The following is a 24893-nucleotide window of genomic DNA, read 5'->3' as shown; positions in this document are numbered from 1 at the left end:
CCTTTAAATAACGTGACGCTCTGCCCTCTATGACGTTGCTCCCATTAAGCGCTGTTGGAAGTGAATGAATTGATTCAGCATTTCGACACCTCCGTAAGAATACATTTAACTCGACAATGCGGTCTAATAAAGGATGTATTGATCTCGTGAATTAGCGAATTTTACTATACAAATATTTTTTAATTGGATGTTAAAGTTTATATGGGAATATTACATGACACGCTGATCCTTTAACAATGCATTGGCGCAAAAAACGCACACCTTTTGGACAAATGTGCCACAAAAGTGCCACAAATACTGCCTAAACAAAATACTGATTTTGTGCACTTTATTTACTGTACCAATATTTTAAATTGGCCTTTGAACTTAGCTTTATTGCATGGCAAAAAAAAAAAAACTGTTACCTTGCCAAAGCAGTGACAGAGCCCACTAATGGTGTTGTTGAGCACTCCAAATGCAAACTTTGCATGCAACAATCAGGCAGCAGTTGACAGCACTCTGATCTAGTGGCATACAGGCATCGTCAGATTGACAGTACTCTAGCCCAATAATGTTGGGCATATTTCAGGGTGACCGTGCCATTCTTTATCACAACCCTGCTAAAAGTGCCAGTACGTGCGCTCATTGGCGCCCCTTCAGCTGGTGGCGCCCTAGGCGACCGCCTAGCTCGCCTATGCCTAGAAACGGCCCTGGTTCTAAGACAGACGTTATATGAGTTATGATTATAGTCTGGTTGATCTTTGAAACAACAGGTCTGCATAGTGCCTGTTTCCATGGACACATCCGACTGGTCCAGTTTCTTTTGGACAACGGGGCAGATATGAATCTGGTGGCTTGTGACCCCAGCCGCTCCAGTGGGGAAAAGGATGAACAGACATGCTTAATGTGGGCCTATGAGAAAGGTTATTTTATATATTTATACATCTATAAAGGTTATCTCTCTCACATATTTAACACACACACACACACACACGTGTATATAGACAGATTTTTGTAAAGAATAACCTTCCTATTTTCTGTCTATATATATATATAGACAGAAAATAGGAACGTTATTCTTTACATTACATTTTCTAACTCTAAAGGCTAAACATGACTGCAAAAAGCCTTGTTTTTAATACACGTGACTGACAAATGTACATTTTACTATATACATGTTATGATCCATGTGTGCATGTTAATTTTAGGCCATGATGCCATTGTTACTCTGCTAAAACACTACAAACGACCTCAGGATGATTCACCCTGCAATGAATATTCTCAACCAGGAGGGGGTATGAAACACTCTCCACATGTAGCCTGACAGATTTGTACTGTGAATTATTTTGGACAAATCAGTTGCTGTTTTTGGGAAAGTATGAGAAAAAAGTTAATTTTGTTGTTGTTTCTCTTGGAGATGGATCTTATGTTTCTGTTCCTTCTCCCCTGGGAAAGATCAAAAGTATGACTAAAGGTAAAACACACACACATACACAGTTGGCTGACTTCATGAATCACTGTTGCTATGATACTCTTTTTATGTCCTGAACTACTGCTACCCACAGTCACCAAAAACTTCTGAGACTGTCTCCAAACATCCTCCCTCTGCGTAATTGCTACAGTTTAAGCCTTTAAGTTTGAATCTGTCAGAGACATTACAAATAATGTAAACAACTCCTGTTTACCCGCTTTTCTCCTCAGAGAAGGCAGATGTGCTCCTCCTGAGAGCAAGTCTTCCATCAAACTTCCACCTTCAACTTTCTGAACTGGAGTTTAATGAGATTATTGGATCAGGTATGTCAGTTTAATGATAAACATTAGCTCTCCCTGAGTCCCCATTAAACCCTAATCCTCTAAAACACTGCAACCATAGGCTCCTTTGGAAAGGTCTACAAAGGAAGGTGCCGCAATAAGATAGTTGCAATTAAACGGTAAGAGCTTTTTTTTCTTGTTTTTCCTGATTGTCCTCCACATCATGTATACAAAGCAAACTGCCATGACCTTCGTACTTTTCCACAGGTACCGCGCAAACACGTACTGCTCAAAGTCGGATACAGATATGTTCTGTCGGGAGGTTTCCATCCTGTGTCGTCTCAACCACCCTTGTGTGATCCAGTTTGTGGGGGCATGTTTGGACGACCCCAGTCAGTTTGCCATAGTAACCCAATATGTGTCTGGAGGATCACTGTTCTCCCTGTTACACGAGCAGAAGAGGTGATTTTAAGAATACTATGTGTATGTATGTATGTGTATACACTACTGTTCAAGAGAAATTTGAATAATTTTTCATTTATAATGTTACAAACGATTTCTATTTCAAATAAATGCTGTTATTTTGGAATGTGTTCATCAAACAGTCTTAAAAAAATGTCGGTTTCCACACAAAAAAAAATCTAATTGGTGGAACTCGACATTAAGGTCATGAATAGGGTCATTTTCAAAAATGTTAGAGATGTCCTGGCTAGCATGTAGCTATAAGAGGAAGAAATCGGAAGCAATCTAGGATCTGTTTATAAGACCTGCATCAATACCACTAAGTGTCTGATTTCTACTTAGTGCTCTATATGACAACATCTCATTGATCTGTTTGATGATGGGTTTGTGCATTGATCAGTGGTGAGGAGGAGGTGTTCACTTGATGTCTTTACATCCAGAATCATCGATCTGCAGTCCAAGCTCATCATTGCCATTGATGTGGCCAAGGGCATGGAGTATCTGCACAATCTGACCCAACCAATCATTCACAGAGACCTCAACAGGTTAGTCACCATCATCATCATCATCGTCATCACACGCTTCGTTCAATAATCATGCTCTGTCCATTTGTTTTTAACCATCCTATTACATGATAATCAGTATATTTTTAGACTGTCAAGGCTGGCAGCAGTGATGAAATGTAGTATTCTGAACTCTATTTTAAACCTCCCTTCATCCAATGATCTTTTCAGTCATAATATTCTACTCTATGAAGATGGGCACGCTGTGGTGGCTGATTTTGGAGGTAAAAATAGTCACATACACTAGGCACCTGAACAAATGTTTACCTCACTCTTTCCTGCTTTATTTTGTTAGACCAAAAACAGTCGAGTCAGGTTGAAAACCTTGGATTCAAAATCAAAGTTATGCCTGGAAAAAAAACTGAAAGCTCTGAAAACTCATTTTTGACATAAAATGAAGAAGAAATCGTGAATACATCTTGGTCACTAATCAAATCTGACCATGTGAATTTCTTTGTGCAAATGGTCAGATTTTCTCTTTGGATCATTGCAAATCTTGCTGGTGTCAATCAACAGCTTCAGTGCTGTGATCATAAAAGCAAAAGTGGGACAAACCAAATACTAAGACATGAAATTCATGTTTAAGATAGACTGTTCACCCAAATTATTGTGCTGATAATATAATTTGTAATGAAAAAACTGTATTAGGTTAGTAAAAGTCACTTTTGATCTCCACAATTTATGTAATGAAAATACTTCTGTATTGTCCTACAGAGTCTCGCTTCCTGTTGTCTGTGGATGAGGATAATATGACTAAACAACCTGGGGTAAATGCGCTCTGTGTTCTTGATTAATTCTGTCTATTAAGTTTTAATACTGCTTACATTGTGGTTTTGGCTCTCTTGTACATCATGTTAAATACGTCAATGTGTCTTTGGGGGGAGTATGTGTGCCTGTCCTTTGGGGTTAGCAGGTGTTTTGTAAGTCACACATTGTGTTTGTCATTTTGCTCTCATAATGCTGTGCAGAACCTGCGTTGGATGGCCCCTGAGGTGTTTACCCAATGTACACGCTATTCGGTGAAAGCGGACATGTTCAGCTATGCCCTCTGCCTATGGGAGCTACTCACAGGAGAGATTCCATTCGCACATCTCAAACCAGGCACTGTACTGCAATACCTAATATTGACCCTCATTGCCTATATTTAGTTATAAGGTTTCATTTTCCCTGTACTTGGGACTTTTTCGTTTTCTGGGTGAACTGTTCCTTTAAAAATATTATAAGATATTAAAACAGATTCAAATAAATATTTAAATGAAATTATTGAAAAAGTGTATTCATATAATAATAATATATAAATCTGAATTAACAAGGTCTCATTCTCATCTCTGTGAACTCTTTACAGCTGCAGCTGCTGCAGATATGGCATATCATCATGTCCGCCCTCCTGTTGGATACTCGATTCCCAAACCCATCTCAGCACTGCTGATGAGAGGCTGGAATGTCTGTCCAGAGGTGAGTGACCCACATCTAGCCCAACACATGATCAGAGCATAAGTCACATACAGTAGGTTTATCAGGAGATATGCACACTTCCTTTAAATTAATGTAAAATAGTTTTTAAAAAAAGCACTATGAAATTAAATTAGTTGCTTTTACATAGTTAATAACATTTAGTTAATCGCTTTCTAGGTAAAAAGGGGAGAGAAAGCACAAAAGTGATTGCAAGTACATAAAGCATTATTTAAAAACCGACCAAAGTTGAAGCAAAGAGCTTAATCTAATAAGCGTGCTTGTTAGGAATGTGCCCTGGTACCAAGTGCAGCTTGACACTATTCTCTAGACTAGAGCACAGAGCTTTTGCTGAGAAACATATTAAAAGAGCCAGTATGCGAACAGCTTCCACAGTGCTTTCATTTAGTGTTGCTTTAAGAGATGGACAACATATTGTTAAACACTGTATTCAGTGATAATATTCCGTTTCAAAAAAATGTAGTTTATTCCTGTGATTTTCAGCAGCCATTACTCCAGTCTTCAGTGTCACACGATCCTTCAGAAATCATTCTGATATGCTGATTTGCTGCTCAAGAAACATTTCTTATTATCAAAGTTGAAAACAGTTGTGCTGCTTAATATCTTTGTGGAAACCGTTATGTATATTTTTTAGGATTCTTTATATAAATCTCAAAAGAAATTTCACTTTTAATAAATTTAATATATGCTTGCTATAAAAACAAACAAAAAATGAGAAAATTAACCCTGATAATTTCAACAGTGTATATATGGTCTTCATGGTCTTTGTAATGGTTAAACCTTCTTAATTTTTTTTTTCTTTTTGTTTTGAAGTCCTTCACTCTGAATGATGCTTGGGCAGCGATCAGCGAGTCCTCTTCAGAGTAGCAGCTGATTGGATAGCCAGAGCTTATTTCCTGTACTTTAACCAAACCTCTCTGATGAAAATACCCTATTTTTGACTCTCTGTGACAGGAAAGACCTGAGTTTTCGGAAGTGGTTGCCAAACTCGAGGAATGCCTGTGTAATGTGGAGGTAGGTTACATGCACATAAATTATATTGTCTACTATACATTTTTATCTATTTGTCCAGTACTTATTCATATTTCTATGTGTGTCCAGCTTATGTCTCCAGCCTCCAGTAACAGCAGTGGTTCTCTTTCACCCTCGTCCTCCACGGACTGCCTGGTAGCACGTGGCAGCCCTGGACGAAGTCATGTAGCTGCCCTTCGCTCGCGCTTCGAGTTAGAATACGCCCTCAACGCCCGTGCCTATGCATTTTGGACCCAAAAGTACACAAACCTATGCACTATCCAAGAATGAGACTATGATTTTGCAAACTAAGTTGTATTTGCTAGGAAGAGTCCCCCACCAACTTATTGCCAAACTACTGTACATTAGTGTGAAAACTAATATGAATTTAAATAGAAGCCAATACGTCATACCCATGCATAAATGGAGGAGTCAGGTCACCATGCTCTTTTGTTTGGTCAGTGCCATGCAGTCCAACCACAACACTTCTGTACAGTCTGAAGTGCTGTTGCTTGGAAACCGAGGCATGAAAACAAAAGAAAGAGACTGCAATGAAACTTGCATGACATTCACACTGAGAACCTTTGCTGGTGGTCACCTCTTAATTCTTTATGGGTGGTGATTAATGTGTGTGTGTTGTGGAGGAACCTGGCAACTGTCAGCAAAACCACCAACTGAGAAAATTACTAGAAGGAACTCCTACTTTGGTTATAATTTTTGCAATATGATGTTTTATGTAACCAGATTTAGCATTACACACGGTTTGGTGGTAGGAGCAATAAATCAGGCTAAAGTGACACTGTGAATAGAGGATCATCTGAGCAGGACAAACCCGGCACGGCCTCATTGAGCTGATATGACAACAACAAAGCAACAGAAGTGTATCCTATTTAGCATCATTAAAATTTCATATTGCACAAGAATCGTGCTTGTTCTGTGGTCTTAAGTGTAAACCAATACTAATCGCATTGTTGAATCAATCCTTTCTTTTATTTTGACAGCTCTGGTCGGAGGTCTTCACAGGGCTTGTCCCTGGATGAGCTGAGGAGGAACATGCAGTTCCCACCCATTGACCGAAATGGTTCGTGCCCAACTGGAAATTATTATCAAACGTGTGATTCATCTGTTTATGTAACAGCTTAATGTGGGGGCAACATTGTTTTTCATTTTAATTTGCATAAAATATGGCAACAATCATGTTGATATAACCCATGTAAATTTGATTTGAAGTTAACACGACATTTTCACAAAGATGAGAGCACTGTGTGCATGTAAGCATATGGTGCAACAAGTGGGTGGTTGTATTAAAATGCGTGTCAGACACTGTGTTCCGTGCTGTTTCTGCAGGATATGTGTCAGATCCCATGAGCACCATGCGTTTCCATTCATGCAGCAGCAATGGAAGTTTTGAGGACAGCAACTAGAAGCAGCAACTCTCTGAAGAACATCACACACAAACACACTTGCATACATGACATATCTAAATTACCATAATTATGAGCTTCAAACACTATTCACATTGTTGTCGAAGTCGTAATGTTCAAAGAGCTCTGACTTCTTCCAACCTCACAATGATGATGTACAAGGTTTTTTATATTGTGTTTGGTGATTCAATGTCAAGTAAATATCTGTATTTCAGTATTTTATTCTAATTTCAAAAGCAAACACTTTTTTTAGACAAATAAGCCAGCGAGTGAAAAAGGAACTTGACAAGATCATGACTGATGTAACCTAACAACACAGGCACTCTTAGAGCAATTTGGCCTTGCTTGTGGGATCGAAACAGCTCAAGTTTTGATTTAACAGCATGATCTGCATGATTATGACAAGGAACAAAGAAGGTATCATAGCAATGTATGTGAACTAATCCAATGTAAAATCATAAGAACACCATTAAACTAGTGCCAAAAATCAGCAAGGTGTTCATGTCATTCACATCACACTGTGCATCTGCATAGTAAAATGTTCTGAATACTAATTAGGAACACAGAGGAAAGTGCAAGCATTGAGGTTTTAGTTAAATTCTGTAATACACCACACAATTTTCGGAGAAGCTGACGCTAGTAGCCGAAAGTCAGAGGCAGAGCCAGTCTGCAGCTTCGAGTAGTCAGATTCCATAAAAAATTGCGTAGTGTATGATGGTCATAGACTAACTAAGTTAACTTAACTTCAGTCTATCCAGTCGGAGGATATCAAGCATGTTTGATATTTTGAGCTGATTTTAGAACGCATATTGTTTTCATTTATCATGCGTCTCCTTGCAACAGTGTGCACGTTTCTGCATGAATTTTTTGTGATCGGAACAACTTTATAAAGTCTGGTAGTGTACGATCCTCAGTCGTTTAGTGTGTGATGGACAGTTTTTCCTCTGTGACTATTACAAAGTCAGTAAGTGTATGATGCCCAGTGTTTTAAAATCTTTTCAGATTGTAAAAGTTCTGTAGTATATGCCAGCCTTTAGTTAAGTTCTGAAGTGTCTGAAGTACATCCGTATACTGCTAGTGCAGCCTGACCAACTGGAGGGCTCCACATCATGAATAATTAAATTATTTGTGCTGTGTGTCTCCTACGGTGTCTATTTTCAGTGGGCTGTTGATAGCTTCCCTACCAAGCACACAGGACTCACTAAAAGCAAGTGCCATTATTTTAAACCCATTAATATGGGTTAAGGCAGGGGTTTCCAATCCCGCTCCTGGAAGGCCAATGTCTTACAGAGTTTAGTTCAAACTTGCCCCAACACACCTGTCTGGAAGTTCTAGTAATCCTGAAGACCTTGATTAACTGGTTCAGATATGTTTAATTGGGGTTGGACCTAAACTCGGTAGGACAGGAGAAGGATTGGACAGCCCTGGGTTAGATGAAGGATTTACCATTGTACTAATAACTGTTCTCCGTGTGAGCAGTTGTTAATCTGGGATATCCTGTGGGCCCAAAAAACCTTGAGTCATCCAATGAGAAAGTGCTTAAAGTGTCTCTGCTGGTGAGAGTCTGTTTGAAATGACCATCAATTACTTTCGTTCTCCTGTTTCCGTCCACGTTTCTGCTTCCATCTGACTGTCTAGAATGGAAGTCTACACTTGCAGTGTCGTCTTGGCTCCTGTTTTCCGATTTATTGATGATTGTGAGGTCTGTAACTACTGTGATTGTCGGACTCTGAGGCTCGATACACTCCGTCTGAGATACATGTTCAGGTTGCAAATTGTGTTCTGAACTCTCCAGGGTCTCTTTGTTACTTGCTTCCTCTGTTTGGGATAAATGTGTGGTTTCACCAGTCATATTTTGTTGATTACTTCTTTCTGACTCTTTTGCATTCAGGTCGACATTTGTAGATACATCCTGTTGTTCAGTTTCAGATGGTGCTCGGTCTTTAATGTCTTCAGATGTTGCTGTTGTCTCTAGGTTTATGACATCATCTGACATTGAAGTTTCTTGTCCAGCAGTGTCTTTTTGATTGGTGTGTTCATCATTACTCTGTCTTGACCAAGTAGTGACCAAAGAACCTCTAGTATCTCCAGCCTCCTGGACTCTTTCATCTTTTGTTGAGGTATGTATGCTGTCTTTAGAGTGATTACTGTGAGCATCTGCTTCTATGGCCTCAATTTTAGTCTCTGTTTTCAAGCTTTCAGCCACAGACTCTGTGTTCTCATTGAGAATTTTCCTTACAGGAGTTGCAGTTTCATCTCTACTCTTGAGTGTTTCATCAAGGCCCTCAATATCAGTACTTGTTGGTGTATCTGTAGCATTTAATACTTCACCATTTAGCCTCTCCTTGGTTTCTTCCAAGATGAGACCCTCTTCATCAAGGGGCTCGATGAATGTCTGAAAATACCTTGATTCTTGGTGTATGTTAATCCAGTTACTTACTAGATCCACCCCAACTGCTTTAGTTAAAGCTGCTGAATGAATGGTGAGATCCTCTGAATCGATGCTCAGAACTGGACCTTTGACCCCTTTTTTGACTTTCTCCACAGGCTGTGATTCCAGTGAATGGGAAACAGATGAGCCACCATCATTATTTACAGAATTTCCTTTCTTCTCCAGAGGTTCCACTGGATCAACATCCATTACTTCAGGAGCACCTCTACTTCTCAGTTCAGTGTCGGTAGCTTTCAGTTCTGACTTATTTGGTTCTTCTGCTGTGGCATCTGCCGAGACAATGTCATTTTCTGTATCCTTATTGACCATCTCCTGGGTTATCTGAGAGGTTACATTTTCTATGAATGTTGTTGCAGATGTTTCCGATTCTTTATCACCCTCTTCTTTGTCATCCTGTTTGTCTGCTTTTTGATTGTCACTGGACTGGTCCTCATGTTCATCGCCCAATTGAGACTCTCTTTCTGACGGAACAAGTTCAGCATCTGACTTGTTTTCAGTCTCTTGCTCGTTGTCAACATCTTTTTCTTCTTCTTTCATATCTTTATCAATTTCTGGCTTTTCATAATCATCTAAAACATTTTGAGCCCTATCACCAGTTGTCTCACTCTCTGATTTGTCTTGCAATTCCTCTTGGAGATATTCTTCTACCTTCTCAGCCTCCTCAAGACTGACATCTTGTCTTTCTCCATTTTCAGCATCTATGTTACTATCCAGTAGGTCATTATTCACCCCAGTAGGTTCATTTACTTCTTCCTTGGTACTGGCCACTGTGTCATCATTGGGTGCCCCCCTTGAACCAGTTTCATTTTGTTCTTCCTTTGAAACAGATTCCTCATTTTGGTCCTCAAAGTTGACTTCTAGTTTTTGGGCTGTATTTTCATCAGAAAATGCCTCTTCTTTTCCATTCTCTGTATCTAATGTATTCTTACTAATTTTGTTCATATCTGTCACCTCTTTCTCTGGATCTTCTACCAAATTTTCACCTGTTTCTAACTCATTCTCTACACAATTTCCATCTGTTCCCTCTGCCATCTCATCTATCTTCTTTTCCTCCACCTCTGCTTCTTCTTCCTCTTTCTGAACCACATCTTCCATTGTTTCGTCTTTCACTTTTTTGGTTTCTCCTCCAATATCATCCTCACTGTTTGGTTTTTCATGCCCTTCTTCCTCTGCCTCAACACTAATTATATTTCTAACCTGTTCTCCATTTTCTGTTTCATTCTGTTCATCATTCAGGCTATCATCCTCTATTTCATTACCCTGTGTCCTCACATCTTGACTACCCTCTGACTTATTTTGTCTATTCCCAGCCTCAATAGACAGTTCTTCAGCTTCACCTTCGTTATGTTCATCATTCACCCTATCTTCACCTTTTTCTGTACTGTCCTCATTTTCTTTATCTTCTGCACTTAAATCATGGCCATCCTCATTTTCTTTCTCACTACCTTGGGTCTCTTCTTCCCCAGGTTTCCCTGCCTCTTCTGTTCCCAGATTTTCAATTCTATCCTCAACCTCTAGCTTTTCTGTAGCTTCCTCCTCTGCCTTATCTTCACTAGATTTGTCTCCATCTTCCACCTTACCAACAGAGCCCCCATCATCCACCTTGCCATCTGTCTCCTGTACCATTTCCCCAGTTGACCTATCATCCCCAGCCTCATCTGCTAGGTCTTCTCTTTCATCTCTGTCAGTCTGTCCATCGCTTCTCCTCTCTATGTTCTGATCTGCGTCATCAGTGTCTCGCTGCCTCTCAGTGTCACCTGCACCTGTTTCTGTACCATTCTCTGTCTGAGATGCCGAACCCTCTCCCTCCATCTCTGGAACCTCAGTGTCTGTATTTTCAGTATCCAGCGTTTCAGCATGTGTCTCTGGTTCTTGTACTAATGAATCTTGTACCTCTTCAATTGTATTGTACCCATCCATAACTTTCTCTTGTGCCTCCTCAGTTTCAGTTTTCACTTCCTCTCTTTTACCTGGTTGTTCAACCTCATTTGTACTCTCACTTTGTTCTTCCGTCTGCTTTTCCTCCATGTCTAAAATTTCCACTCCTTCCTTAGTCTCATCTATTTCTTGGTTTACTTCTTCTGTGTGGAAATGCAGTTCTTGTGTATTTGTCTCTTTTGCAGGCTGACCCATCTCAACATGCACCCTTTCCTCACATTCAGCCTCCCGTGAGTTGGCTTCACTTTCATCTGGAATATCATTTTGTGTGTTTGATGGTTGAGGCAAAGTGATATCAGCCATTTCGGCTCCTGTAAAAGTGAGCATTTATAATAAAACCATTTCAGATTCATACATTTTTACAAACACAAAACGAACAATGTTTTTGTCTGAGCACTGCAGAGACTAATTTGTTGTGTAAAAAATTTATCTTTACTAGTGCTATTTTGGAAATAAATGACGAAAAGACGACAACTTTATTTACCTTGGCCATCATTTTGGGTCTTCACTGAGGCCCCTTCATCTTCCTCTGTGCTTGTATCACTAAACTCTGGCTCTGAACTACATTGAGATTGCTTCAAAATGGCCTCAGCCAACTTCTCCTGCATTGACTTGGCTGTTTATAGTCACAGGGAATGAGACATATGATATCCATAATAAAATGTTAATGTTATCTTGAAAGTGAATTAACTAAATGAACAACAGTCACATAATTAGTGGGATGAATTTAATATGAAACATATTTCGAAATGAAATCTAGAAGCATTGGGAAAAAAATAATAGTGTAAATGAAACAGTTACTCAAAAGTTTATTACCACAAGCACAGCAAACACACTGACTGGGAACACAGCATGCAGCGATCAATCACTTAAATGTTTTCACACTGGACAGTTGCCAAAAAAGGATCCATAACCATATCTGATGAGAATACACATGAATTTTACACAACAACCAATTAAGCCAAACAGTGTATTTAATTGTGTAACGGAAAACATAAAAAATTGCTAGATGCACATTATGAATCAAACACACTGAAATCAGAAACTTAACACAAAATCACAAATAGAAAACACTGCTCTCTATTCCCAGCAATTAAATTAGCAAACCCACAAGAGCCAACATGTAATGCATACTACACTTTATAGATTGTTTTGCAGTGCACTTGTCATATTTAAAAAAATATAACTCAAAAATGAGTCTAAACCTTGATGGATTGTAAGAGTCAAGACAGATTGGTTTATACTGAGCAGTATGCTTACGGGAAACAAATAACATGCAATTAAAACCACATTTGATAACACAAACCATTTAATACAATGATGTTTGCAAGACCACCTACAGTTAAACAAACTGGGCTCTGAGTGGCCTTGACAATTACACAGAGAAGTGTGTAACATATGTTCTGCTTTTAACACAATCAGAACTCGAGTAAATAGTGAGGTCATGTACTTGCAAAAAAAACGTGTCATCATGCTCTCCTCGGGTAAAGGTAAGTAAAGTATTTCAGGTAGTAACAGGGTAATAAAATATGCTAATTAGTTAAAGCTGAAATGTGTACTTTCTGTGCCTGTAGCGACACAAAAAAATGTAAAAACAGATGTCTTATTAAGATGGGATAGGAGAAAGTATTTTAACATCCAACAAATGACACTAAAGCTTTAATTATAAATGCTGTGTGAAGTAACTAAACACCTTGTTTATCTTGCAGCAATCAAAGCTGAAAGTAGAAAGTCAAATAGCAAAAAAAAAGACCCTCCAGTTCTGATGTTGTAAAAGCCAACATGAATAAACACACAAGGTTTGATCATGACAGACACACAGCACTAGTTTACATGCAGACACTCACCTCTCTCAGGTTCATTTTCTTGTGGCTTATTTAAAGGTTTGGCATCCTCCCCAGATTGCTCACCTTCAGTTCCCTCTTTCTTGTCTGTGTCTTCTAACATTTCCAGGTCGCTCTTCTCCATGCCATCCCCTGGATTATCCTGTGTCCCAGAATCTTCCACTGCAGCTTGAGGCAATGTAACATCGCTGGACTCTGTGACCTCTGTCTCCTCCGGTTTGGTCTCAGCTGTGGTGAGAACTTCCTCTGCATGTAAGCTCTCCTCTGGAACATCAGTAGTGGTGATTTCTTTGGTGTCCTCCACAATTTCTCTTTCTCTGTTGTCATTGTCACTGCTGGACAAGCTGGATGTTCGACCAGATGAGACAGATGATGCCCTTTTGACCTCTGAAAGAAGAAGACAAATAATCTGTTGGTTTTAGGTGTTTAACAATCTTGACATGTTGCTGAATAGTGTGAAAAAGTAACATTTACTGGACATATTGGTGTCATCGCTGTCAGAGTTGCTTTTCTCTTCATTTATGTAATTTTCATCCCTGATCTCAGATTCTTTTTCTTCCCCAGTAGCAACAGAAGCTGGATTTTCCACTGCTTCATCACCATCTTCAACTGGGCCTTCATCATCTGCCTCAAAGTCTTCCTCATAGTCTATATGAGAGCATGGCATAAATGTCAAGGTCAAAGCAATTAATTTAAAGGATTAGTTTAAATTAATTGAGCTGGATGTTGACATCACTGAATTCAATGATGAACTGTCTTTAACTGAAAAATGAGTGTTTACTATTGTCATTTTGCATTATTGACACTATTTTCCTAATTAATGCTGTTCAGTTGCTTTGTCACAATCTGTATTGTTAAAAGCGCTATATAAATAAAGGTGACTTGACTTGACTAGTTCACTTTCAAATTAAAATTTCCTGATAATATACTCACCCCCATGTCATCCAAAATGTTTGTCTGTCTTTCTTCAGTCGAAAAGAAATTAAGGTTTTTGATGAAAACTTTCCAGGATTATTCTCCTTAAAATGGACTTCAACGGCTACCAAACAGTTGAAGGTCAAAATTACAGTTTCAGTGCAGCTTCAAAGGGCTCTACACGATACCAGACGAGGAATAAGGGTCTTATCTAGTGAAACGACCAGTCATTTTCAAAAAAAAAAAAGGTATATGCTTTATAAACAAAAATGCGCACTTTGCATCTTTTGAAACCTAACTTCCACCTACATCAAGCGTGACCTTTTCAACATAATTGCATATTACGTGAAGTCATGGACGCGCATAGCAGAGCAGTGCAAGGCGCACATTTTTGTTTATAAAACATAAACTTTTTTTTTTTTTTTAGAAAATGACTGGTCGTTTCGCTAGATAAGACCCTTATTCCTCGTCTGGTGTCGTGTAGAGCCCTTTGAAGCTGCACTGAAACTGTAATTTTGACCTTCAACCGTTTGGTAGCCGTTGAAGTCCACTATAAAGAGAATAATCCTGGAATGTTTTCATCAAAAACCTTAATTTCTTTTCGACTGAAGAAAGAAAGACGTAAACATCTTGGATGACATGGGGGTCAGTAAATTATCAGGGAATTTTAATTTGAAAGTGAACTAATCCTTTAAAGATGCAATACAAATGACCAAAATGACTTTTGTGTATTTAACATACACATTTTATCAGTATGTGTTCTATGGGATTCAAAGCCATGACCTTGGTGTTGCTAGTGTCATGCTCTACTTGTCAAACAATGGAAACACACAATTTCTAAAGTTATATACAACAGCTGAGATTTAAACTGTTTTTTAACCAACAATGTTTATTTTTTTATCTTGCATGTAATCACAAGTTAATTTGTTGTTGTGCTACGTTCAAATAGCCCTGCAGAAGCATCAATTAAAGGTTGTGTTTTTGAAATCAGGAAACTCGTAGAGTTTGTACCATCTTTGGTCGTTTTCTGTCCTGTTGTTTCTCGATTAGGTTCTGTCTCCATTTCCTGAGGCGTGTCAAGCTCTGCATTAGACTGTGTCTCTATGTCCTCATCTACATCCGTGGCCTCCTTAGCATCAGGGGATTTAGAGGTTGGCAGCTCCTCTTTCACTCTTTTTTGAGGAGGGGTGGGTTTTTTGTCCAAGCCCATGGCAATAATACACCTGAAGAATTACATCATACAAAACCATAATGCATCTTGATTAGTGGTGGACCAATGTGGGTTTTTTTCAATGGCCAAAGCCAATAATGATAAATAGGCAGTGTGGTGGTCGATATAATGCTACCATGTGGTCAGTAATATTTTTAAAACATTATCCTCAACAAGGCTGCATTTGGTCAAAACCAGGATTATTCTCCTTAAAATGGACTTCAACGGCTACCAAACAGTTGAAGGTCAAAATTACAGTTTCAGTGCAGCTTCAAAGGGCTCTACACGATACCAGACGAGGAATAAGGGTCTTATCTAGTGAAACGACCAGTCATTTTCAAAAAAAAAAAAGGTATATGCTTTATAAACAAAAATGCGCACTTTGCATCTTTTGAAACCTAACTTCCACCTACATCAAGCGTGACCTTTTCAACATAATTGCATATTACGTGAAGTCATGGACGCGCATAGCAGAGCAGTGCAAGGCGCACATTTTTGTTTATAAAACATAAACTTTTTTTTTTTTTTTAGAAAATGACTGGTCGTTTCGCTAGATAAGACCCTTATTCCTCGTCTGGTGTCGTGTAGAGCCCTTTGAAGCTGCACTGAAACTGTAATTTTGACCTTCAACCGTTTGGTAGCCGTTGAAGTCCACTATAAAGAGAATAATCCTGGAATGTTTTCATCAAAAACCTTAATTTCTTTTCGACTGAAGAAAGAAAGACGTAAACATCTTGGATGACATGGGGGTCAGTAAATTATCAGGGAATTTTAATTTGAAAGTGAACTAATCCTTTAAAGATGCAATACAAATGACCAAAATGACTTTTGTGTATTTAACATACACATTTTATCAGTATGTGTTCTATGGGATTCAAAGCCATGACCTTGGTGTTGCTAGTGTCATGCTCTACTTGTCAAACAATGGAAACACACAATTTCTAAAGTTATATACAACAGCTGAGATTTAAACTGTTTTTTAACCAACAATGTTTATTTTTTTATCTTGCATGTAATCACAAGTTAATTTGTTGTTGTGCTACGTTCAAATAGCCCTGCAGAAGCATCAATTAAAGGTTGTGTTTTTGAAATCAGGAAACTCGTAGAGTTTGTACCATCTTTGGTCGTTTTCTGTCCTGTTGTTTCTCGATTAGGTTCTGTCTCCATTTCCTGAGGCGTGTCAAGCTCTGCATTAGACTGTGTCTCTATGTCCTCATCTACATCCGTGGCCTCCTTAGCATCAGGGGATTTAGAGGTTGGCAGCTCCTCTTTCACTCTTTTTTGAGGAGGGGTGGGTTTTTTGTCCAAGCCCATGGCAATAATACACCTGAAGAATTACATCATACAAAACCATAATGCATCTTGATTAGTGGTGGACCAATGTGGGTTTTTTTCAATGGCCAAAGCCAATAATGATAAATAGGCAGTGTGGTGGTCGATATAATGCTACCATGTGGTCAGTAAGATTTTTAAAACATTATCCTCAACAAGGCTGCATTTGGTCAAAAATACAGTAAAAATAGTAATATTGTGAAATTTAAAAAAATAACTGTTTTCTATTTTAATACATTTTAAAATTAAGTTTATTCCTGTGATAAAGTTGAATTTTCAGCAGCCATTATTGCAGTCTTCAATGATACATGATCATTCAGAAATCATTCTGATATGCTTATTTGGCATTATTATCAATGTTAAAAACAGTCATGCTGCTTAATATATATAATAAACCATTATAAACCTATGTATATATATATACAGGTGCATCTCAATAAATTAGAATGTCGTGGAAAAGTTCATTTATTTCAGTAATAGCGTCTGCTAAATGATTCAAAGTAAATGTAAATATCATCCTTGCTAATATAAATGTGTTTTCTATCACTAAACTTGATCCGATATGACACAATTATTTAAGAGGAATTTAAAGTTAAAGTTGGAAAACCAAAAAAATATTTGTATAGCTATGTTGTATAACTGGGATATTTGTAGCTATGTTTCTTTCTCTACGAAACTGCAAAGATTTTGTTCTTGATTTTTACAATGAGCACAAAAATATAATTGAAATATACATTTTCATTACTTGTAGCATGGAGAGGCTCCCTCCACACCGCAAAATCCAAAGTGTCCGTGTCTGCCCCCCAGCCGAGAGCCTTTCCTGTGTTTGAACTCACAGCAGGAGCTGAGCCGATCCACTTGCAGGCCATTCAGGAAGAATGTAAGACTGAAGGGAAATCCTTGGTGACGTCTTGACACAAACTGGAACACTTCTACATGTAAAGGTAAGCAAAGAAAGTTAATTTCCATTTGCTTTTGATGAATGTGCCTTATAATCAACAAGGAGAATCACATAATAAATGCAAAATATATTCTAATATATGCAACACTGCCAGGTTAGAACCACTTATTATCAAAAAGCCCCCAGATCAATAGTGTAACTCAATTCATGGTGTTCTTAAGATATAAATTGCAAAGCACAGGTGTACAGAGACCTACACTGACCTCCCTCTCTCAGATTCCCTTTGTAGACACACAGGTTCTCTCCTCCACAGTGCTGCTGAAAGACCTTCACCTCATCTCTGAGGTCCATCAGATCATGGGACAGGTGAACACTCTTCCCAAAGTACACCATGCTTACTAACACTTTACTCTGGGCTGATGTCCTCTGGAGAGAAGATGGCTACAGACACAGGAATAGCAGAATATATGTGATTGAAGATTTATTTTAATGGCTTCGTCAACCTTCACATCCCTGAATACTCAGTAAATAACTTCAACATACTGACCTCTGTAGCAGCTGTTGGTGCCGTAGTGGGTCTTAACTTTCGACCCCTGAGTGAGCCGTTCGCTCTCGGCCCTCTTTCCTTCTTCTTTGTGAGGGGTGGCACAGGGGTCACATAGTTGTTAATGACAGGAAGACGGTAGGGCGAGACAGTGCTAGAGAAGTCTGTCGTGGTCAAATGTTTCATGGCGTCTCTGTCCAGCTATAAAACAACCCAGAGAGATAAAAATAGTATTACTGTGAGGCAGAGTTATTATAGATAACTAAAATTTAAAACGGAAACTGAAATAAAATTAAATATAAAAAAAACGTATTTCATCTAATTGCCATTTTCTCGTTTTAATTTAGTTTAACTTGATATATAAAAGAATACATAGACACACACACACACACACACACACATATATATATATATATACAGCTAAAATACAGCTAATGTGGCTTCACAACAACTCTGTGACTGTTCTTGAATGGCCCAGCCAGAGCCCTGACTTAAAACCCAATTGAGCATCTCTGGAGAGACCTAAAAATGGCTGTCCACCAACGTTTACCATCCAACCTGACAGAACTGGAGAGGATCTGCAAGGAGGAATGGCAGAGGATCCCCAAATCCAGGTGTGAAAAACTTGTTGCATCTTTCCCAAAAAGACTCATGGCTGTATTAGATCAAAAGGGTGCTTCTACTAAATACTGAGCAAAGGGTCTGAATACTTAGGACCATGAGATATTTCAGTTTTTCTTTTTTAATAAATCTGCAAAAATGTCAACAATTCTGTGTTTTTCTGTCAATATGGGGTGCTGTGTGTACATTAATGAGGAAAAAAAAATAACTTACATGATTTTAGCAAATGGCTGCAATATAACAAAGAGTGAAAAATTTAAGGGGGTCTGAATAATTTCCGTACCCACTGTATATATATATATATATAAAATACAAAAACATCTACAAATTACAAAAACTACTAGTTTATGGCTCTGAAGAAATCTGTATAAGAAATAAAACTACCAAATCGAAAGACAATTGTTGACTTACAGTAAAATAATTAAGACTTTTGATTAATCAAACATTCAATGATAAAAATAATGTGAAAATCATAGCTTTGATCATTTGGTTTTAGAAGAATTTTATGAGCAATATTTAAAATATTATAATATTATTTATAATATTCATATCGAAATCTTTTGATTTAACAGACTTAATGGTATCTCTACAAATCTGAGAACAATTTGAGACACTTTTGGGATTTCTTCTGAAATACTATACAAGATACATATTTTCTCACTATTTATTCATATTTCCCTCCAGAAGTAACAACAGAGATATTAAAGATATCTAATTTGTGATTTTTCTTTCCTACAGGAACACACAAAAAAGTTGATCTTTGATACATCAGCAGAGCAGTATGCAAATTAGTAATATTAGATGTTTGAGTGTGATTTGTGCTTTGTCGGTAACCCGTGATGAGGGGTTAGTATTAAGTGTAAGTATTAGGACCTCAAGATGATCTCACCGTATAACTGAGGGGCTGATCGGTGTCATTGGAGGAGTCATGGTCCCGGGGTCTGTGTCGAGGGGAAGTTCTCTTCAGAGAGGCCGTGGCACTATTGCTGTTCAGGGGCTTGAGTCGAATAGGCCTCTGCATCTTCCCTGGAGCCGTGTTTGGCCTGGAGGAACTCGGCTACAGGAGTAAGACAATAACTCAATTACCAAATTTAAAATATGCTGAATATACATGCTTAAGACATGTCCTACTAATGCAACACTTGTACATTATCGGAAAGGAGTTATATATACACTAAAATTCCAATTGCATTAATTGTACAATATTAAAGTCAAGTCAAATCATCTTTATTTAAAAAAAATAAAGTCAAAACTACTTCCATTTTTAAGGAGATTTTAAACTAGTAAAACTAAGAGCTTAACATGTGGGTTTACAAAAACATATCTAGAGAAACCAGAGCAAACAATCAAGCTCATGTGTCATCAGTTTACTGGAGCAGTAACTCTCCAGGCACCGTCAACAGGCAAACATCCATGATTGGAACAACCACAACACTTCATATCACCTTCTGCTAAACATGTCAGAGCCTGATGAGCAAACAATGATCTGAATCTGCAATTTAGCAACTATTAAGGCTAGCTCGGTAACTATCTAGAATAAACACAAGCAGATATAAAATGACAGCACATCACTAGGAAAACAATAATTTATAATACAGCATTGAAGCACATTTATTACGGAGGAGGTACCTACTAATTGTAATGTACAGTATGTAAACTGAAAATAAATGGTTAGATCATAAAGCGATTTTACCCATTATACACTTACAGATTCTGTTGACTCAGAATGCTCTTCCTCCGGCCCAGAATGCCGTGTGTGTGAGATCTTTGGCCTTGTGGGTGGCCGGGGTGACAGCATTAGCATTGGTTCATCTTCATATCTCTTGGTGCGCTCAGCCTAACATAAAATTCAAAATGTTAAATCACAAAATTAACTTTATTATCATGTCACCAAGGCCAGTTTGAGTCTGAAAGGAGTTCTGTAAAAATGACAAACCTTCATTTTGTGGATTCGTTCCCTCCGTGCAAATTCCTCAAGCTTTCTCCTGATCTCAGTTTGACGAAGGCGCTGAATAAACAGTGGAAAAGTAAAATATCTAGAAAAACTTTTTCTTTTTCTTTTCCTTAAGTTTGCTTTAGTTCATAAATTTTATTTGATTATGTGAGAAGTCTAGTACAGTGTATCCCAATGTTTTTTGTTTTATGTACCTTTTAACTTGAACTATATAATAGAATAAATACATAGTATAGTCTACAAATTACAAAATTATAATAATAAAATACATAAAAATTATATTGATATTAATTCTTAATATTACCTGTTACCTTAAATATATTACAGAAATGATATGTATATATATATATATATATATATATATATATATATATTTGAGGTTAGATTACCGATTCATTTAAACTGATTTTTATACATAAATACTGCCTTTTATACTGTAAAAATCTCACATCAGTGCCCTTACTTTTTGACACTAAACAGTCTAGGATAATAGAGCTTCTGATAAAGCACCTGTAGACTGTATAATGCTCTCACCTCCATGTCTAGCACTTTGTGAAAAATGGCCTGAGCTAGACACTCCCTCACATGTCTCTGATGTGTTCGCTGGATCAGCTTGTGCTTGTACTCCTTATCGGGAACAATCCGGCCGCTCCGAGTGATCTGAAGCACATGCACCTGCATTTAATGACTGATGCATCTGATCTTGTATGACATAAAGTGTCTTTCCTTTCATCTTTTAACAAGTTATCTAAAGTGATCTTTATTAGAATGCCAATTACATTCTATAACTTTTGATACAACATTCATTGAGATCAACGTATGTTAGTTTGTAAATTTTGAAACTTTTTAGAATGATCTAAATTCTAGGCTAATCTCATAGAATAATCATAACATCATTTTCTAGATTGACTTTCTAAAATGTGCACATACCAGACCAACTTTCTTAAGATGTCTTCGTATTCCTGCATTGTTGAAGTATCCGGTCAGATGTTTGTCAGTTAAGCTACTGTAAGCTGAAATAAGACTACATGGACAAAAATATTATCAACACTGTATTCCTGAGCTTTGATAATGTCAATATGTTACACTATTTCAAAAATAAATAAATACATAAATCTGTCAGTATCTGTAATCCCAGTAGAAACCGGCCTGCTGCTAGGCACATTAAAACATTCAAATATCTCATCCCAGGCATGATGAACTTGTAATGTAAAGATGGGCCCTAGCAGGCTGATGGAATGATTTAGTGATCCTCAAGGCCACCAGTGCCAAGGATTTCAGCTTGAGGTGAACGCTCTACATCTGTGTCAAGTGTAGTCTTGGAAATGCTCGACTGTTTGTCTGCCTGGCTTTTTCCGATACAGATTTGATTCCCCTCGGTGTTTGTAAAGAAGACAACACAACCTGTACACCAATCCTCAGGCCAAGTAGATACCATTACCAGTGTCTGGTTTCTATTGGAATTGAGTGTGGATGGATAGCACACTTAACCCATGGCCCCCTCTGAATTCATGTCTCTCTCTAAAATTGTTCCGAAATAAAACAATGACTGTGAAAACAGTCTAAACATATGGATTCATTCTAATTACACTTAGGCTAAATATAATTCATTTTTGTCTTAATTATCAATTAAGACATAGAATTAATATGACAGCTAGAGATTCGAGGCATGTTCAACAAATAAACAACATTCCCTTGATATACAATAAACAAGTCATGCCTGAACAATATAGCCTGTCCATTAAGGAGTGGTTGATCTCTTTCTGTTGTTTCATCTCTACAGTAACAATAGAATCTCATAGAATAATCATAACATAATTTTCTAGATTGACTTTCTAAAATGTGCACATACCAGACCAACTTTCTTAAGATGTCTTCGTATTCCAGCATTGTTGAAGTATCCGGTCAGATGTTTGTCAGTTAAGCTACTGTAAGCTGAAATAAGACTACATGGACAAAAATATTATCAACACTGTATTCCTGAGCTTTGATAATGTCAATATGTTACACTATTTCAAAAATAAATAAATACATAAATCTGTCCGTATCTGTAATCCCAGTAGAAACCGGCCTGCTGCTAGGCACATTAAAACATTCAAATATCTCATCCCAGGCATGATGAACTTGTAATGTAAAGATGGGCCCTAGCAGGCTGATGGAATGATTTAGTGATCCTCAAGGCCACCAGTGCCAAGGATTTCAGCTTGAGGTGAACGCTCTACATCTGTGTCAAGTGTAGTCTTGGAAATGCTCGACTGTTTGTCTGCCTGGCTTTTTCCGATACAGATTTGATTCCCCTCGGTGTTTGTAAAGAAGACAACACAACCTGTACACCAATCCTCAGGCCAAGTAGATACCATTACCAGTGTCTGGTTTCTATTGGAATTGAGTGTGGATGGATAGCACACTTAACCCATGGCCCCCCTTTGAATTCATGTCTTTCTCTAAAATTGCTCAGAAATAAAACATAATGCCTGTGAAAGACAGTCTAAACATATGGATGAACTCTAATTACACGTAAATATAATTCATTTTTGTCTTAATGATCAATTCAGAAATATATATAATATGACAGCTAGTGATTTGAGGTATGTTCAACAAATAAACAACGTTCCCTTAAAGGGATAGTTCACCCAAAAATGAAAATTCTGTCATCGTTTAAATTTCTTTGTTCTGCCGAACAGAAAGGGAGATATTTTGAAGAAAGTTTGTAACCAGGCTGTTTTGGAGCACCATTGACTTCCATAGTAGGAGAAAAAAAATACTATGGAAGTCAATGGTGCCCCAGAACTGCTCTGTTTCCCACATTCTTCAGAATATCTTCCTTTGTGTTCTGCAGAACAAAGACATTCATACAGGTTTGAAACTACTTGAGGGTGAGTAAATGATGACAGAATTTTCATTTTTGGGTGAACTATCCCTTTAAGTCATGCCTAAACAATATAGCCTGTCCATTACGGAGTGGTTGATCTCTTCTGTCATTTCATATCCACAGTAACAAGAGCTTTTGGTCATATAGTGTCGTGTCATAAAAATAAAGCTGAAAAATTACATGCATATTGTTATAAATTATACAATTATGCATAATGCAGCTAGCAGTCTAACACAGGACAGTAGTTTTACAGTTCATTTCAGTCGACACTGCAACTTGGTCTAGCTTAGTTACTCACCCTTGGTTCAGATGACTCATTTTGTCGGTGCGCAGTGATATTTGATATGAATCAAGCAATCAAGCAATAATAAGAGAGCTTTCTTTAATCCAGAGGACATTAAAACTATGTGCGCATCTGTCTGCCCGGCTCTGAATACTCAACACCTTTCCTCGCGCGGAACTGATGACAGCCAGCGTTGCCATGGTGAATCACGTGACGAAGCCTCCGCATTCTTTGTGCTTCGTTTAAATTAAAGATACATTATAGTACTTAAGTTCATATTAGCAAAGACTTTAGAATACCTTAAAGGGACTTGGATATTAGTAAGTCGTATAGTCACATTTTTACATATCCGTGATGTAAATAAAAAATATTTATTGAAAAAATGTTAAAAAAAAGAAAAGAAATAATAATAATATTGTCATGTATTGTCTGACATATACCTTTTGTCAAATGTTATAGTTCTGAAGATTTATTAGGCCTAAACATGAATTCGGTTTATTTCGTGAAGATTATTGTAGGTCAGGTTAAAAAAAGCCTTAAAGCTGTACATTAGCGCCCTCTGGTGTTTTCACTGGGGACTGTCCGTCCATGTCCTAAAGGTGCTGAAGGAATCATCAGAATATTTCACTGCAGTAATATCATCTCCAGCATTTTGGGATTTAATTCTTGGTAACATAAGAATGGTAATTTTTCTTTGAAGGAATCTAAAAAATAAAGTACAGTAGCTTAAGTAAATTACGCTTTAAACTTTGTTCCTTTTATTCATGTGTTCTTTCTATTTGCATTTTATTTCTAATGTTAGTTTTACTCTGTGTACAGAGAATCGTAAAAAGCATTTCACTACACGCTGTGTAGGGCTGTCTCTGTATGTGACAACATTTTAAGTAGAAGTGAATCAACTTTACTTCCTGGCATTGAAAATCTGGTCGCGTGACTAAAATTTTAGGATAACAAAAATGACTCTACTTATTTAATTTCACCTAATTTCACCAATATTGTCTCTGTTGTTACAACTACAACATAAGATTTAGATGCTAAAATTTTACGCGTTCTTATTGGACATTTTATTGCATTCCGTCTGCGATTTTTTTAGTCTCGCGCTATTAAAGTTGCGCGATCTGACCTCGAGACCTTTGCGTTGTGTTCCATTTCCATTCGTTTGTCAACTCCCTCTCCCTGTCTGTTCTTTTTTATCATGCTTCCATTTACAACAAACAAACAAAGTACATGAACACCACATAATCTAACAACACGTGAACAGCCTTAGGCTGAGCATAACCAGTGACAAACAAGATCACAATAAACCAATAATAAAGAAGAAAAGAAAATAAATAGAACAAATAAAACAAACCAATAGGGGCTT

The 24893-nt window shown here is 37.7% G+C and overlaps 3 protein-coding genes across 4 annotated transcripts in view; 1 reads left to right on the top strand and 2 right to left on the bottom strand.

Annotated features, from left to right (window-relative positions):
• Window positions 1–7248, top strand: part of LOC107550356 (serine/threonine-protein kinase TNNI3K-like) — an 11524-nt gene extending 4276 nt beyond the window's left edge. For both annotated transcript variants that reach the window (XM_016231620.1, XM_016231628.1), the window contains 15 exons: window positions 753–902; window positions 1188–1274; window positions 1397–1453; window positions 1681–1773; window positions 1853–1910; window positions 1999–2193; window positions 2634–2738; window positions 2928–2980; window positions 3471–3523; window positions 3725–3857; window positions 4102–4211; window positions 5184–5243; window positions 5331–5500; window positions 6242–6321; window positions 6588–7248. In XM_016231620.1, coding sequence (XP_016087106.1) covers window positions 753–902; window positions 1188–1274; window positions 1397–1453; window positions 1681–1773; window positions 1853–1910; window positions 1999–2193; window positions 2634–2738; window positions 2928–2980; window positions 3471–3523; window positions 3725–3857; window positions 4102–4211; window positions 5184–5243; window positions 5331–5500; window positions 6242–6321; window positions 6588–6664 — 1481 coding nt within the window. In that variant the 3' untranslated portion in view covers window positions 6665–7248. The remainder of the gene's footprint in view (window positions 1–752; window positions 903–1187; window positions 1275–1396; window positions 1454–1680; window positions 1774–1852; window positions 1911–1998; window positions 2194–2633; window positions 2739–2927; window positions 2981–3470; window positions 3524–3724; window positions 3858–4101; window positions 4212–5183; window positions 5244–5330; window positions 5501–6241; window positions 6322–6587) is intronic.
• Window positions 7249–8117: 869 nt separating this feature from the next.
• On the bottom strand, window positions 8118–11610 carry LOC107549803 (protein IWS1 homolog). Its single transcript, XM_016230980.1, has 2 exons — window positions 11539–11610; window positions 8118–11365 (listed from the first exon to the last, which is right to left on the bottom strand). Exon 2 carries the CDS (start codon window positions 11355–11357, stop codon window positions 8118–8120), a length of 3240 nt encoding a protein of 1079 aa, XP_016086466.1. The 5' UTR covers window positions 11358–11365; window positions 11539–11610.
• Window positions 11611–12613: 1003 nt separating this feature from the next.
• LOC107550342 (glutamate-rich protein 3-like) lies at window positions 12614–23720 on the bottom strand. The gene is made up of 12 exons (XM_016231617.1): window positions 23546–23720; window positions 22228–22321; window positions 20910–21035; window positions 20358–20429; window positions 20130–20258; window positions 19311–19478; window positions 17804–18001; window positions 17520–17697; window positions 17101–17287; window positions 16139–16350; window positions 13373–13546; window positions 12614–13285 (listed from the first exon to the last, which is right to left on the bottom strand). The coding sequence occupies exons 1-12, from the start codon at window positions 23563–23565 to the stop codon at window positions 12879–12881; spliced, it is 1965 nt and encodes a 654-aa protein (XP_016087103.1). The 5' UTR covers window positions 23566–23720; the 3' UTR covers window positions 12614–12878.
• Window positions 23721–24893: the final 1173 nt, after the last annotated feature.

This window comes from Sinocyclocheilus grahami, unplaced genomic scaffold (genome assembly GCF_001515645.1).
Source record: "Sinocyclocheilus grahami isolate Dianchi unplaced genomic scaffold, SAMN03320097.WGS_v1.1 scaffold16.1, whole genome shotgun sequence".
NCBI lineage: Eukaryota > Metazoa > Chordata > Actinopteri > Cypriniformes > Cyprinidae > Sinocyclocheilus > Sinocyclocheilus grahami.
This window is presented reverse-complemented; position numbering and strand designations above follow the sequence as displayed.